The sequence below is a fragment of the Scyliorhinus canicula genome, chromosome 3, assembly GCF_902713615.1.
Source record: "Scyliorhinus canicula chromosome 3, sScyCan1.1, whole genome shotgun sequence".
NCBI classification, from domain to species: Eukaryota; Metazoa; Chordata; class Chondrichthyes; order Carcharhiniformes; family Scyliorhinidae; genus Scyliorhinus; species Scyliorhinus canicula.
In genome coordinates this window covers 178,392,919-178,407,824 of record NC_052148.1, presented here as the reverse complement: position 1 = coordinate 178,407,824, position 14,906 = coordinate 178,392,919, and the positions used below count along the sequence as shown (strand labels likewise).

The 14,906-nt window shown below is 42.1% G+C and overlaps 1 protein-coding gene across 1 annotated transcript in view; it reads right to left on the bottom strand.

Moving 5' to 3' along the window:
- Positions 1-14,906, bottom strand: part of cnot6l (CCR4-NOT transcription complex, subunit 6-like) — a 139,353-nt gene that overhangs the window by 51,130 nt on the left and 73,317 nt on the right. Inside the window, exons 6-7 of the mRNA XM_038791816.1 lie at positions 14,545-14,613; positions 1,915-2,072 (exon numbers count right to left, since the gene is read on the bottom strand). Coding sequence (XP_038647744.1) covers positions 1,915-2,072; positions 14,545-14,613 — 227 coding nt within the window. The remainder of the gene's footprint in view (positions 1-1,914; positions 2,073-14,544; positions 14,614-14,906) is intronic.

Below are 14,906 nucleotides of genomic sequence, written 5' to 3'. Positions count from 1 at the left end.
CTCATTGGAGCAGTGAAAGATCCCAGTAAAATACACAAATGATTGGTTAATTCTCTTATATTGGGGCTGGACTTGACCGCGTACTCGCCCAGGGTGTCGTAATACTAGAGTAGAGTAAACATGGAGAAGATGTTTTCATTAGTAAGAGAGATTAGAACCAGAGGACACAATCTCAGACTAAAGGGACGATCCTTTAAAACAGAGATGAGGAATTTCTTCAGCCAGAGAGTGGTGAATTTATGGAACTCTTTGCTGCAGAAGGCTGTGGAGGCCAAATCGCCAAGTGTCTTTAAGACAGAGAAAGATAGGTTCTTGGTTAATAAGGGGGATCAGGGGTTATGGGGAGAAGCCAGGAGAACGGGGATGCAAAACATGTCAGCCATGATTGAAAGGTGGAGCAGACTCGATGAGCCGAATGGCATAATTCTGCTCCTTTATCTTATGGCTTGAACAAACCAAAACTGTTCTACGATGACTAGAGATTTCGGTGAATTGTAGCCCTGCAAAATTTCTACTAGTTCTTCGTATGTTTTTGTGTGGCCTGGCTTTTCCGGCTGGACTAAACACCTCAGGGAGTTAAATGCTTCCCCCCTGACTTATGCTCAGGAATGTGGGAGTTATATATATATGGTGCCATCTTGGTAACTTGAACAGGATAGTCGAATCTTTCTGTGTACAAGTTCAATCCCTCTGTATCCTTATCAAACAGTCCCACAATGCCAAAATCTCCAGCCATTTTCCTTCTATTGAAGGACCTGCTTTTGCACAATATGGCATGAACTTTTAGCATGACCGTGCTTCCTTTCTCCCCAAAACAAGGTACAAACCAAACTCAATCTTTGTGTTTTGCAACACCCTCAGCTCTAAATTTGTTGTACTTGGGACTTCACAGCTACAGAGTTGGTTTTGGATGGAGCACATGGCGGGCTTCTCTCCAAGATTGATTAACAGTGATTTAGCAGTTTCTCCAGTGGCTGCAACTGGGTTTTTTTGGCTTCCCCATCACCGTATTTTCTGGAGAGATGATTTCAGTTATTATTTCCTCAGGTAGCGTCAAATGCTGTTCACCTACCTCATCGCCAGATTTTATATGATGGATTCAAGATCGAGTCTGCAGGCTTGGGAGGTTCAACCACAACCTAGAGCTTTGTTTAGAAGATGTGAACAGTACAGGCTGCGATGTTAGACAGCTCATTTGCATGCACAACTGGCCGATGACAAAATTGTTAAGTGCCCTTGTTCAGCTGCAAAGCTGCTCATGAGGATACACTAAACACTATGAATATAGAACACCATACCCTGAAGTGAAATGCCTGGAGAGCCTCAACAGCAAGCTGGAGACCTGCTGTTAACAGTAGGTGGAAATAATTTCCTCTCTTACCATGTCTCAAGAATCCTCAAGGTAAAAGGCTGATAAATTGCCAGTGTAAATTTTTGAAATCATTAGGAGGCTGTCAGCTCACTCTCGTCATTCTATGCCACTGTGCTGCTCTTTTAATATTGGAACTATTATTTTCCAACAGTAATCAGACCAATTCAAACATCATACAGCTAGCCTTAGCTGAATCAACAAATATTTGTAATTATTAAGGAGGCTGTTTGAAAAGTAAAACCGAGTTTTAGGAAAATCTTACGACTCGGAAACCACAAAAAAAGGTGGTGAAATTGTTTCAAATAATTGATTTGGGGCCTCCAAACTTGTCGAGTTGGAATGAGGTAGAAGATCCAAAGAAGATGAAGCAAAGTGTGAATTAATATTTAGACAAAACAATTTAAAACAATTTTGATGGAGGGGATGTGTTGTATATTTATCTTTGCTTCATCCCTCCCAAGGTGCAGAGGGGGTGGGGTGGGGTTAAAGGAAACTTGCACAAACACATGCAATTGGTAGCTTTAGTTTCACATCTGCCTTACCTGAAGGCTTAGGATGTCTGCATCACAGTTTACAATTTCTTCCATGATTCCCTTTTTCCTGTACTCCCAGTTCAAAGCCCAGGATGGACAGTAGCCGTACAGCTGCCTTGTGGCATATTTGTCACATAGAACATTATAACACATGACAGTGAACAATGCTGTAAAGAAAATCCATACATCATTAAAAGGTGTAAACCATGAAACAGTTTAACTAATACTGGAAGCTTATTGATCACCATGCTATCAAACCCCAAACAAAGTAAATAAAAATAAATCAAATGTTTGATTGATACAGAACAGTCGTAAAGAAAAATAAATCAGGTAGACATTATAAATGGAAATCCATGACGTTCAAAAATGGGCAAGAACATTCTGAATACCATTTCCGAAACATTAATACCAAAACATATGACCAACTTGTTAATTTAATTGGAATTTGAGCCCCTTTAGAGTGATTTAGGATTAGCTGTGAGCCACAAAGAAATTGTTCTAATTTCTTTAAATGTTGGCTACTCCTCAGTATACAGTCAGAGCATCAACAATAAGCATTTCAAGTTAGATGCAATGTGGTTTATACGTGGTTTTTAATCTCAGCAGGACAACCACTCATTTCCATTTTCCATATCAGTCATTTAAACCTTTTCAGGTCATTAGTTGGTGCCTTCCGCTTTCAGTTCACCAAGAGAGCTAGTATTCGAGAGCTTTTAAAAATATATACATTCTTCCATTTTTCTCTCCATAAACAGGTGCCACATCAAAAGTTACCTCAAAGTAAACACTTACAGTGTAGACTGCAACATAAGCATCGATAGAGGATTGGCTAGCGAACAGGAAAGAGGATAGGAACAAATGGGTTATTTTCAGGTTGGAAAACTGTAGTTAGTTAGTGGAGTGTCAACAGGGATCAGTGCTGTGGCCTCAAATATTTACAATCTATATTATTGACTTGAAAGAAGGAACCAAATGCAGCGTAGCCAAACCTGATGACGCACAGATGGGTCGGAAAGCAAGTTATCAACATCTACAAAGTGATTATGATAGGTTGAGTAGGTAAAAGAATTAGCAACAGAGTATAATATGAGAATGTGAGATTGGCCATGTTAAATTGTCCCTTTGTGTCCAAAGGTTAGGTGGGGTTATGGGGATAGGGCAAGGGAGTCGGCCTGGGTGGGCTGCTCTTTCTAAGGGTCAGTGCAGACTCAATGGGCTGAATGGTCCCCTTCCGCACTGTAGGGATCTTAAGATAAAGGCATCCATTCACTTTTTAATTCACTCAATGAGGTACCTACCAAATGCAAAGAGTTATAGGTTCTTTTAATCACCACGTTTCAAGATTAATTGATAATCTGGTACAAAGAACAAACAGGAACAGGCCCTTCGGCCCTCCAAGCCAGTGCCAACCATGCTGCCCGTCTAAACCAAAATCTTCTACACTTCCTGGGTCCATATCCCTCTATTCCCATCCTATTCATTTATTTGTCAAGATGCCCCTTAAATGTCACTATCTTCCCTGCTTCCACCACCTCCTCCAGCATCAAGTTCCAGGCACCCACTACCCTGTGTGAAAAACCTGATCGTACATCTCCTCTAAATCTTGCACCTCGCACCTTAAACCTATGCCCCCGAGTAATTGACCCCTCTACTCTGGGGAAAAGTCTCTGACTATCCACTCTGTCTATGCCCCTCAATTTTGTGGACCTCCATCAGGTCGCCCATCAACCTCCGTCGTTCCAGTGAGAACAAACAGAGTTTATTCAACCGCTCCTCATAGCTAATGCCCTCCATACCAAGCAACATCCTGGTAAATCTCTTCTGCACCCTCTCTAAAGCCTCCACATCCTTCTGATAGTGTGGCGACCAGAATTGAATACCAAGTGTGGCCTAACTAAGGTTCCATTCAGCAGCAACATGATTTGCCGATTCTTATCCTCAATGCCCCGGCCAATGATGGCAAGCATGCCGTATGCCTTCTTGACTACCTTCTCCACCTGTGTTGCCCTTTCAGTGACCTGTGGACCTGTCCACCTAGATCTCTCTGACTTTCAATACTCTTGAGGGTTCTACCATTCCCTGTATATTCCCTACCTGTATTAGACCTTCCAAAATGCATTACCTCACATTTGATTAAACTCCATCTGCCATCTCTCCGCCCAAGTCTCCAAACAATCTAAATCCTGCCGCATCCTACGATAGTCCTCATCGCTATCCGCAATTCCACCTACCTTTGTGTCGTTCGCAAACTTACTAACCAGACCAGTTACATTTTCCTCCAAATCATTTATATATACTACGAACAGCAACGGTCCCAGCACTGATCCCTGTGGAACACCACTAGACACAGCCTCCAAATAGAAAAGCACACTTCCATTGCTACTCAATGCCTTCTATGACCTAGCCAGTTCTGTATCCACCTTGCCAGCTCACCCCTGATCCCGTGTGACTTCATCTTTTGAACCAGTCTACCATGAGGGACCTTGTCAAAGGCCTTGCTGAAGTCCATATAGACAGCATCCACTGCCCTACCTGCATCAATCATCTTTCTGACCTCTTCGAAAAACTCTGTCAAGTTAGTGAGACACGACCTCCCCTTCACAAAACCATGCTGCCTCTCACTAATACATCCATTTGCTTCCAAACGGGAGTAGATCCTGTCGGGAAGAATTCTCTCCAGTAATTTCCCTACCACTGATGTAAGGCTCACTGGCCTGTAGTTCCCTAGTAAATCTGGGGAAAGCATTTATCATGAGAATTTTAATTCACAGTTATATGGTCAGGAGGTATACTTTTGAACAGAAATAGTGCAACTTTGGTCTGATCTTTCAACTAAATGTCAGAAGTGATTTATTGAAATATTACATTATTGAGACAGCAATTGAGCATATAGTCAAGAAGAGAGAGGTGTATAAAAGGTGTTAAGATTCTGATACAAGGATGTGCGCAGAAATAGTTAAATGCTTTCAGGAAATGTTGATGAGTGTAAATGATTTAATACTGGTGGTTCAACACTGTTCTTTCTCATGTGTTAAGAGATCCAAACTTATCGTTGAACGACAAATGCTAGCCTGTCCTTGGAGTTTCTTCCCAGGCACGGATCCGAAACAGGCAATGCCTGCACATTGCCACATTTTAGAGTTCTTTAGGCCAGGGACAAGGGTTCAGTGCATCTGCTCAAGAAAGATGCAGAGAGGATTCCTAGACAGGGGACAGGGAGAAGAAAAGCAATACGAGTTGGAGTGACTTCTGGAAGGAATTGAAAGGTCAGATATTGAGATGCAAAGTTTCAGCATGATGGGTTGAATCTGTTTCCTGATGTCTGGGTGGGTTGCTTGCTCAGAAAACCATAGGATCCGTCTTGGTCGTATTTGCTATTCATTGTTTAGTGTGGCTGTCAGACCACAATTTGCCTGTTAATTCAGTTACTACATATCTGGCACATCTCTAAAATGTTAAGAGTATAAAATAGTATTGTAAATTATCTTCCGAACATTGTATAGAAGTTTATTTTGCTTGTTCAAAACCCATGGACTCGTGGCTTTATTCTCTTAGCAACGATTTTGAATCTCAAACGTTGTCTACTTTAAACAGAAAATTACTGGTCCAGAATTCAATTGTTTCAGAAAAATAATGGTCTGGTACAGGATTATTCTTTTTCTTTCAAATAACTGTTTGGTTTTTAAAAATAAAATTCATATTAAACTAAACCATCCAAAACAATTTACCAATATTACACAATAGACAAACAAACAAAACACAAAAAACTGAACTGCACGCCCCAAAAACTGGCAGTGACTAGCTCCTTAAAAAAAAAAGGGAAATGAATGGATGCCATCTTAGGTAGAACCCTTCTACCCACCCTCTAATAGCATACTCCAAATGTAGAAAAGACATGAGGTCACCCAACCAAACCAAGGAACTAGGCAGAGTAGGAGACCTCTACCCAAGCAGAACTCGTCTCCGGGCCATCAACAAGGGGGAGGCGAGGACATCCGCCTTCAAGTCTGACTGAAGCACTGGCGAGTCGGACACCCCAAATATGGATACCAGCGGACATGGATCCAAATATGCAGAGTGTATCTCTAACATCGTGTTGAGGAAAGTGGCTCAGAAGCTTGCCAACTTGGGACAAGATCAGAATAGGAGTGTGTGGTTAGCTGGCTCTGAGAGTAGCGCTCACACCATCCTGCACGCCAGAGAAAAATCCGTGCATCCTCACTTTGCACTGTGGGCTAAACAGCTGGCTTGTAGTGCAGAAAGTGACCAGCAGTGCGCATTCAATTCCCGTACCGGCCTCCCCAAACAGGCGCCGGAATATGGCGACTCGGGGCTTTTCACAGTAACTTCATTGAAGCCTACTTGTGACAATAAGGTGATTATTATTAGTAGTAGTCAGGTGCACCCTGTGCACCACCTTGAATTTAATCAAACATAGCTGAGCACATGAAGATGTGGCGTTGACCCTGCAAAGAGCCTCACTCCTTACCCCCCCATCCATCATGTCCTCACCTCACAGAGGATCTGGCCATTGCTGCCCTAAATAGTCCCCCCATCAGACCTAGTCAAAAACAAAATGCTTTTCAACAGGGAAGAGGGTGGTGTCAAGGGAAATGAGGGGAAAGCCTGGTGCAAAATAATCAGGAATCTGAACATACTGAAATGACCGGATCCAGGCAATTGGAATTTCTCCACATTTCCTGAAAACTAGCAAACCTCCCCTTCTCAAATAGGTCTCCAAACCTCTCCAGACCCTTCCCCTCCAATGACTTCCCTCCAATGACTTAAACATCAAGTCCAAATCCACTGGCAGAAAACGGACGGTCGTCATTGCAGATGGGGCCTCACGAAAACAGTGCTCGAAACACTGCCTGAACTACTTCCAAGCGTAGACTGGATTCAAGGAAAATCTCACCGGAGAGAAAGGCAATGATGCAGTAACTATTACGCAAAGGCTAGAAACAGTGCAGTCCCTCACTTCCATTTGTCCCCATATGGAACCAGAATTGCTGGCCACAAGGTTGATATGACCCACACACCGTTGGGCCTTTGCCTTTCACGAGAAAATAGAGGTCTGTGTGAGCGTAGAGGGCAACAAATCCTGTGATAAGGAATCATTAAACATGTTCAGAATTAAAAGCATCCAGAGCTCCACGAACCTCTTAAAGGGAATGGGAAAGCCAGCTGGGCCAGGAGCCTTGCCAGTCTACATCACCCCAATGCATTTTAATTGCATCTGGGCTCAACAGGGATTCTAACTCAAATCGCTCAACGGGGCCGAGTTGGAGATGGTTAACAGCTTCAAATTCCTAGGCGTACACATCACCAAAATTCTGTCCTGGTCCACCCACGTTGATGCCACCACCAAGAAAGCACAACAGCGCCTATACTTCCTCAAGAAACTAAGGAAATTCGGCATGTCCACATCAACTCTTACCAACTTTTACAGATGCACCATAGAAAGCATCCTACCTGGCTGCATCACAGCCTGGTATGGCAATATCTCGGCTCAAGTCAGCAAGAAACGCCAGAGAGTCGTGAACACAGCCCAGTCCATCACACAAACCTGCCTCCCATCCATTGACTCCATCTACACCTCACACTGCCTGAGGAAAGCGGGCAGCATAATCAGAGACCCCTCCCACCCTCTCTATCTGGCAAGAGATACAAAATGTATGAGAATACGCACAAACAGATTCAAGAACAGCTTCTTGCCTGTTGTTACCAGACTCCTAAATGACCCCCTTATGGACTGACCTGATTCATACTACACTCCTGTATGCTTCACCCGAAGGTGGGGGTCTATGTATTTACATTGTGTGCCTTGCATTGTGTACCTTGCGTTGCCGTATTATGTACTTTCTTTTTATTTCATTTTCATGTATTAAATGATCTGTTTGAGCTGCACCCAGAAAAATACTTTCCACTGTACCCCAGTACACGTGACACATCCATCGCTCCTCTCCAATTCACTGCTGGGGTGGATAATCTGCTCAAAATATCAGTCATATCCGATCCCTAATAGAACGATTCAAAAGCCGCATTAACTTGAGATGGGGCGGAAACCAGATTACCGCTATAGTTACGGACCTGTACGATTTCCTGGGAAGCCATCTGCTGCTGAAGATGGTGAGCCAAAAAGTGACTGGCTTTCTCCCCGTATTCATAAAACATGTCCATCGAGCATCGCCGCTAACTCGCCGCTCTGTCGACAATAGCTCGAATTATGTTTTCAGCTTTTTCCTACTTGCCAACAAATCTGGGGTAGGGACAAGTGGGTACTGTTGGTTACCTCAAGAATGTAGTCCACCAGCCTCTGCTTCTCCACCCTCACCATCTTCACCAAGTGCGCTTTATGGGAGATAATCCTCTTCTCCTTCCCCCCCCCCCCCCCCCCACCACACACACGTTCTAAAAATTGGGGAGGAAGGCCAGCAGATTAATGAAATTCATATCATCCCAGTTTGAGGTGTCGATATTAATCTAAACCACTGGAGTGCCCAGAGAGTCACCGACAATAACATATCTGCCTTTGGGGCCGGCCAAGATCTTAGAGACAGAAAACCAAACCCTTTTATTAATTAATATTGCCGCACGTCTGACCCAACCATGGAAATCCGAATGAAAGAATTTTCCTACCCACCCCGTGCGCAGCCTAGTTTGGTCTTTGACCCGCAAATGCGTCTTGCAAGAACATCACATCGGCATTTACGCTCTTACAGTGTGCAAATACCCTCCATCTTTTCATTGGGCTATTCAACCCCCCAACATTCCAGATGACTAAAAGAAATGGGGGTCTCCCACCCACCCTCTCAATCCAGAGTTAGCCCATTTCCAGCAAGGTACAGAAACCAGACCCAGCCAAGATGGCTACCAAACCAAATCGACTAAACAAAGAAAAATCTGCAGGTACTGTCAGCAAACAATCCCCACCCCCCACAACGCCTTCTAATACTACCAAATGCACACAGAAAGAGGGGTTAGGCAAACACAAACAACCAAAACCAACTTCTAACAAACTTAAACAAAACAAGAACACTAAGCTCATTATCTAAAAAAATACTTTGCTGACGCTTCGCTCCCAGCTAAAGTTAAGAAAAATAGTATCAAACAAGAAAACAAAAATCCCAGTCACCACTGTGCTTCAAAAGGGAACTAAATATTATCAAAAATAGGACCCCACATGAAACTAAACCCCAAACTATAAAAATGTAATCCCAACAAGAACAGGAAAATGCAAGAACAACAATGCAACAATTCAACATGCCCATCCCAAACACACAAAAATCAACCACCGTGCCAAACCAATATTTCTTAACAAAGCAGTCCGCCTCTCATGGCACATCAAATAAATAGTCCTTTCCATTGCAAGTCACTAAGCCGGGTAGCCCACACCGAACCGAACTCTTTTATACAAGGTGGCCTTGAGTCTAATCCTCTTCTTCGCCAGCTCCGATCCCACGTCTTGGTAGAGCCGGATGCGTGGCCTTGCCATTTGAAGTCATGTTGCTCTCTCACCCATCTCTTTCGCTTTGAAGCTATGGAACCTGACCATAGGGTATCATTATACGCAGATAATTTGTTGTTGCACGTGTCAGAGCAGAGTGTGTCAATGGGGGGGGGGGGGGGGGTAGTATACTGGAGCTGCTCCGAGTGTTTGGGTCCTTCTAGGGGTATAAGCTAAATCTGGACAAAAGCAAATATTTTGCGGTGTCCCAACCGGGGATGGGGGGCTGCTGGTGGATAAACAACCAGCACAGGACTGAGAAACGTTAGCATCAGAATTTCAAGAATGTCAAAGCCTCGGAGGAATTAAACTCTGCTAACAAAATAAACAATAAGAAGTCTTACAACATCAGGTTAAAGTTCAACAGGTTTGTTTGGAGTCACTAGCTTTCGGAGTGTAGCTTCTTCATCAGGCGAGATGGGCATGAGGCGAGATGGGCATGAGGAGAGATGAAACCTGTTGGGACTTTAATCTGGTGGTTAAGACTTCTTATACCCCAGTCCAACACCGGCATCTCCACATGAAAAAAAAAATGAGCGGAGAGAACCGATGTTCAAGTATGAGACAAACGTTTACTTGTGGAAAAACTGGAGAACTGGTGGGAACAATACAGTAACTTAGATCACAGAGTGTGATACTTGAATAAGGACATTAAATGTCTAAATGATAAATTAGCAGAAGCAAATTCATCAAAGGTAGGTTTTCAATTAAAATTTGATGAAATTCATGTATGAGAAGTCTCAATTATGTATCGTGAAAAGCACCTCGAATACAATAGGGAATAGCTGATGAATCAGTTGATTGAATGAAGAAATTAAAAAAACAAGACTGATGAACAGCTGGAACTCCGTTGTGAAAAGAAAATAACATTTTGAACTGAGCAATCTGGAGAAAAAGAGGATCAGAGGAAGAGCAAATTCAGACTTAAAATTAGCTAAAGAGCTTTAAGAAATAAGCTGAGGATCTAACGAGTAAATTGGAAGTCTTAAGGAGCAGTCAATGGCCATGGAAGAGATTTTTTAATGAATTGACAACCCATGTGAAGTTGTTACGCCTTTATAGATGACATAAAGGCAACTGAACACACAAGAGCAGCTGCTGAGCTGAATGAAAAGATAAAGGACTGAAAAATAAAAGAGTAAAAAAATATTTGGATGAGACTGTGAAAGTAGTGGGAATGAAGATTCTATATTCATGTGTCAGTGAAAGATATGAATGTCTGCTGAAGACTACAGCGCAAAACCCAATAAACTCAAATGACTTGAGCACAATGTGGTGTTGACCAAAACAACAAAATGAAAAGGTCTGTTATAGGAGATTAAACTTTGAAGCTGGTTATCATCAGGCCTGCTGTTACCTTTGCAAAATATAAACTTAAAACGACCCATTGAAGGCATGTTTCATCATGCCTCAAGATGGCAAAAAAAAACCTATGTTCTTTGGTATTAAGTTGAGAAACCTGTGCAATGGTAATTTGCATCATAGATCATACCTAATATGCATTCATATGTGAAAAGGGGAAGACTTCTTGTATTGGTTGGCAGTTACACCAGAGAAGCTGAAAACTCATGGTAAAAAATAGAAATACAAGCTGGTCAAAATGTTTCTTTTGGTTGACTAAAAGATTATGGGGGGAAAAAACCCATTTGATTGTTGGCAGTCGTTTGTGAGTGTTTAAAGAAAGTGTACAGAGAAAAGGCAGGGGTTCGGACGTATTATTATTCTGTCGTGTTTAAATCCTGCTTTATCCAGTTGCTAAATATACTGACTCTTGGCCTTTATAATTTCTTAATTTGATGTGTCATTGAGGAACAAAATGAAATGGTTACCTGAAACAAGCTATTTATTAGTCGTTTATGATGTTAAGTACTTCTTGTATAGAAATAATAATAATTTGTAAAGAAACCTTCATAATGGTACGGTTTTGTTCTCCCAAGGAATGGTGATTATGAGATGCAGATGTTTACCAAAATGCTAACATAGTCATCCATTACATGGAGAGACTGATGAAACGGCAGTTGTTCAAAGAGAATATTTACTAAAAGCTGATCAAAATCATGAAGGGTTTTGATGAAGTACACAGTGGCAATTGGGTCTGAAACAGGATTTAGATTTAAACACAAGTGGCAAAATAATCCTTAAAAAAAGATGCAGATGCACTATGATAAAGACTGCACTGCTTGAAAATGTGGTGGAAGCAGATTCAATAAATACTTCAAAATAAAAAGGGAATTGATAAATACTTCAAAAAAATCTTACAGGACTGGGGAAATTGGGGGAACACTTTCAAAGGACTGCAGCAGGCACGATAGCTGTTTTTCTTCAATTTTCAGTATTCACAGTATTTTGCTTAGGCAGAAGCTGACCCTCCCCTTCTATACTGTGTCATTCTATGTTTCTACAAATGAAGGTCAGTCTTTCAAGTTTCTCCCTTGTATTTTTACATTAAAGTTCCTTACCACCACCCCACAAAATAGATCTTCCAGACCACATGATGTAACATTGTAATTATGCCACGGTAGCATTGTGGATAGCACAATCGCTTCACAGCTCCAGGGTCCCAGGTTCGATTCCGGCTTGGGTCACTGTCTGTGCGGAGTCTGCACATCCTCCCCGTGTGTGCGTGGGTTTCCTCCGGGTGCTCCAGTTTCCTCCCACAGTCCAAAGATGTGCAAGTTAGGTGGATCGGCCATGATGAATTGCCCTTAGTGTTTGGTGGGGTTACTGGGTTATGGAGATAGGGTGGAGGTGTTAACCTTGGGTAGGGTGCTCTTTCCAGGAGCCGGTGCAGACTCGATGGGCCGAATGGCCTCCTTCTGCACTGTAAATCCTATGAAATTCTATGAAAAACTGTGTGCTTGGCTAACCTTTTGCAAGATGACCCTTTCAGTCGCAGAAACTGTGGAATGGCTAGCTGAAGTCAATTACTGTAGATTTAAAATAATGTTATTAACAGCAGCTTCAAAAGCAGTTATCAGCAGAAGAGTGGCATATGAACCAAGAGAGGACAGGAGGAAAATGATAAGTGCATCTTACACCCACACGGTTTTGACTGGGGCACAGTGATGGAGGGATTCCCAAGCTGATTATCAACCTGTTGAACTGCATTATGAACACTCCTTCCATTGCCAGTTAGTTCTGGTGTTAAGACTTGAATCTGGAGCTTCAGCTACCACTGTACCACAAGACCTCCTTACAAATACTATAACAAGTCCTAGGGAATAAGTTAGGCGATTGATCAAAATGGAATCTTGAAGGACTAAAGCAAGGGGTACTGTAATGAGCACAACATGGTCAAGCATGGCAATGTTTGTTGTCAGATTTATATTTCCATCTCTAATATTGTCCATCAAGTTGGACAAAGTTTATAAATGCCATAATTAGGATTGCAGATGGTACATTCATACAAAAAGACAATAAAACAGTGAAAGCATTTCACTGAAATAGTTACTCAATGAGCTCATAAATATCTCAATTAATCCGTTAAGTGTTACTCTTTATTTCTCCGCATTAACTCCAGATGCTGACGCGCTGGACATCAGGAAGAGTTATATGTGCACACTCAGCTCGCACTGCGGTCGCTAGCCAAGTGCAATTTCTCTTGCTCTTAGGCACTACTGCTCTTGCAACTAGAGAGGTTTCCTTGAAATAAATTTAAAGTGGAGGGCAGCACGGTGGCACAGTGGGTTAGCCCTGCTGCTTCACGGCGCCGAGGTCCCAGGTTCAATTCCGGCTCTGGGTCACTGTCCGTGTGGAGTTTGCACATTCTCCCCGTGTTTGCGTGGGTTTCGCCCCCACAATCCAAAGATGTGCAGGGTACGTGGATTGGCCACACTAAATTGCCCCTTAATTGGAAAAAATTAATTGGGTACTCTTAAAAAAAAATTATTTTTTTTTTTAATTAAAAAAATAAATTAGTAGTGAATAGATGCCTTGAATCTGTCCTCACTTTTTAGTTTTTGACAACTGCGATAAATGTTGCTGTGAAAAAAATTCGCAACAACAAAATCCTCCACCATCACCATCATTCACCATCCTCCACACTCGAAATCCAGCACTTTAGGAAAATCTATTATCGTATTCAGCATGGTGTTCCAGCATTTCAATTCCATTCTCGGAGATATCCAGTTTAATTATTCATCAGATCTCAAATTTATATGATAATCAATTAAATAAATAAAAGTCTTGGGAAAGGATTTTAGAATTATAATCATCTTTATTAGTGTCACAAGTAGGCTGACATTAACACTGCAATTAAGTTACTGTAAATCCCCTAGTCGCCACACGACGGCGCCTGTTCGGGTACATTGAGGGAGAATTCAGAATTCACCGAACAAGCAAGCATGTCTTTCGGGACTTGTGGGAGGAAACCGGAGCATCCGGCGTAAACCCACACAAACACGGGGAGAACATGCAGACTCCGCGCAGACAGTGACCCAAGCTTGGAATCAAACCCGGGTCCCTGTGCTACGTGCCGCCCAGTAATTAACTTGTTGCATTGCACCAAATACTGCAAAATGTCACTCCTTTCCATTGTCTTGTTGTTAGGTATATATAGATGGCAAGGTAAACAGCACTGCATCTCAGATTTAGTGAGCAGTTCACTTGTCTTACCATGAAATGTGCAGGAACTGTGCCCCTTGTGCTGGAGCATCAACAGTTGCTCAGTGAACATATCTGGTTTGTGTTTGACATATTCTATGTCGATCATCAAACTAATATCAGTTATCCTTTGTCACACTTAGAATTCACCTAAATAATGTTAGGAATAACAGAGCACTTGTCTCAACTGAACCTCTACTTAATGCAGGATAAATTATATGCAAAATACACTCTTGGTAAAATAGTCAGTTGACATTTGATGTAAATACAATAGCTTGCATCAATGTTTACCATTGAATCACATTTCATTTTAATTCTGTTAACGACTGACAGCAAAATGTTATTGAATAATGTAATGGAAACTGGAGTATTGATATATAATGTAAATTAGGTTGCATACGAAGCACGACTTGAAAATGTGCACAAACTCCTTCAGATTCCTTGGGCAGCAAGAAACCGGTAAGATTTAGAAGCGGCAGATCCATTTCAAATATACAGATCCTTATTTAGTGACAGCAGTATATATTTACCTGTTGGCAACATTTGGTCTCTATCCTTCAAACTAATCCATGGTCTTGGAGGAAGCTGCTCCGGATGAACTTAAAAAAGGAAAACAAAACACTTTTAAAATGCAGATTCCCACTTTTCCATCTGATCCCTGGTCTCGCTGGCTTCACTTTAGCCACAATAACGGACAATTTGTAGTCACACATCTGGTGTAATCATTGAAAGCTGTGAAAAAACTTGCGCAAACTGCCCAACTTTAACCCACAAGAAGAGACCCGTACTGTCAAATCCCACGAGGACAGCTTGGAAATCCAGATTCAATTCATTAAGTAAAAGTCTGGAATTAAAAAACTAGTATCAAGAATGCGGTGTATGAAATTCCCGA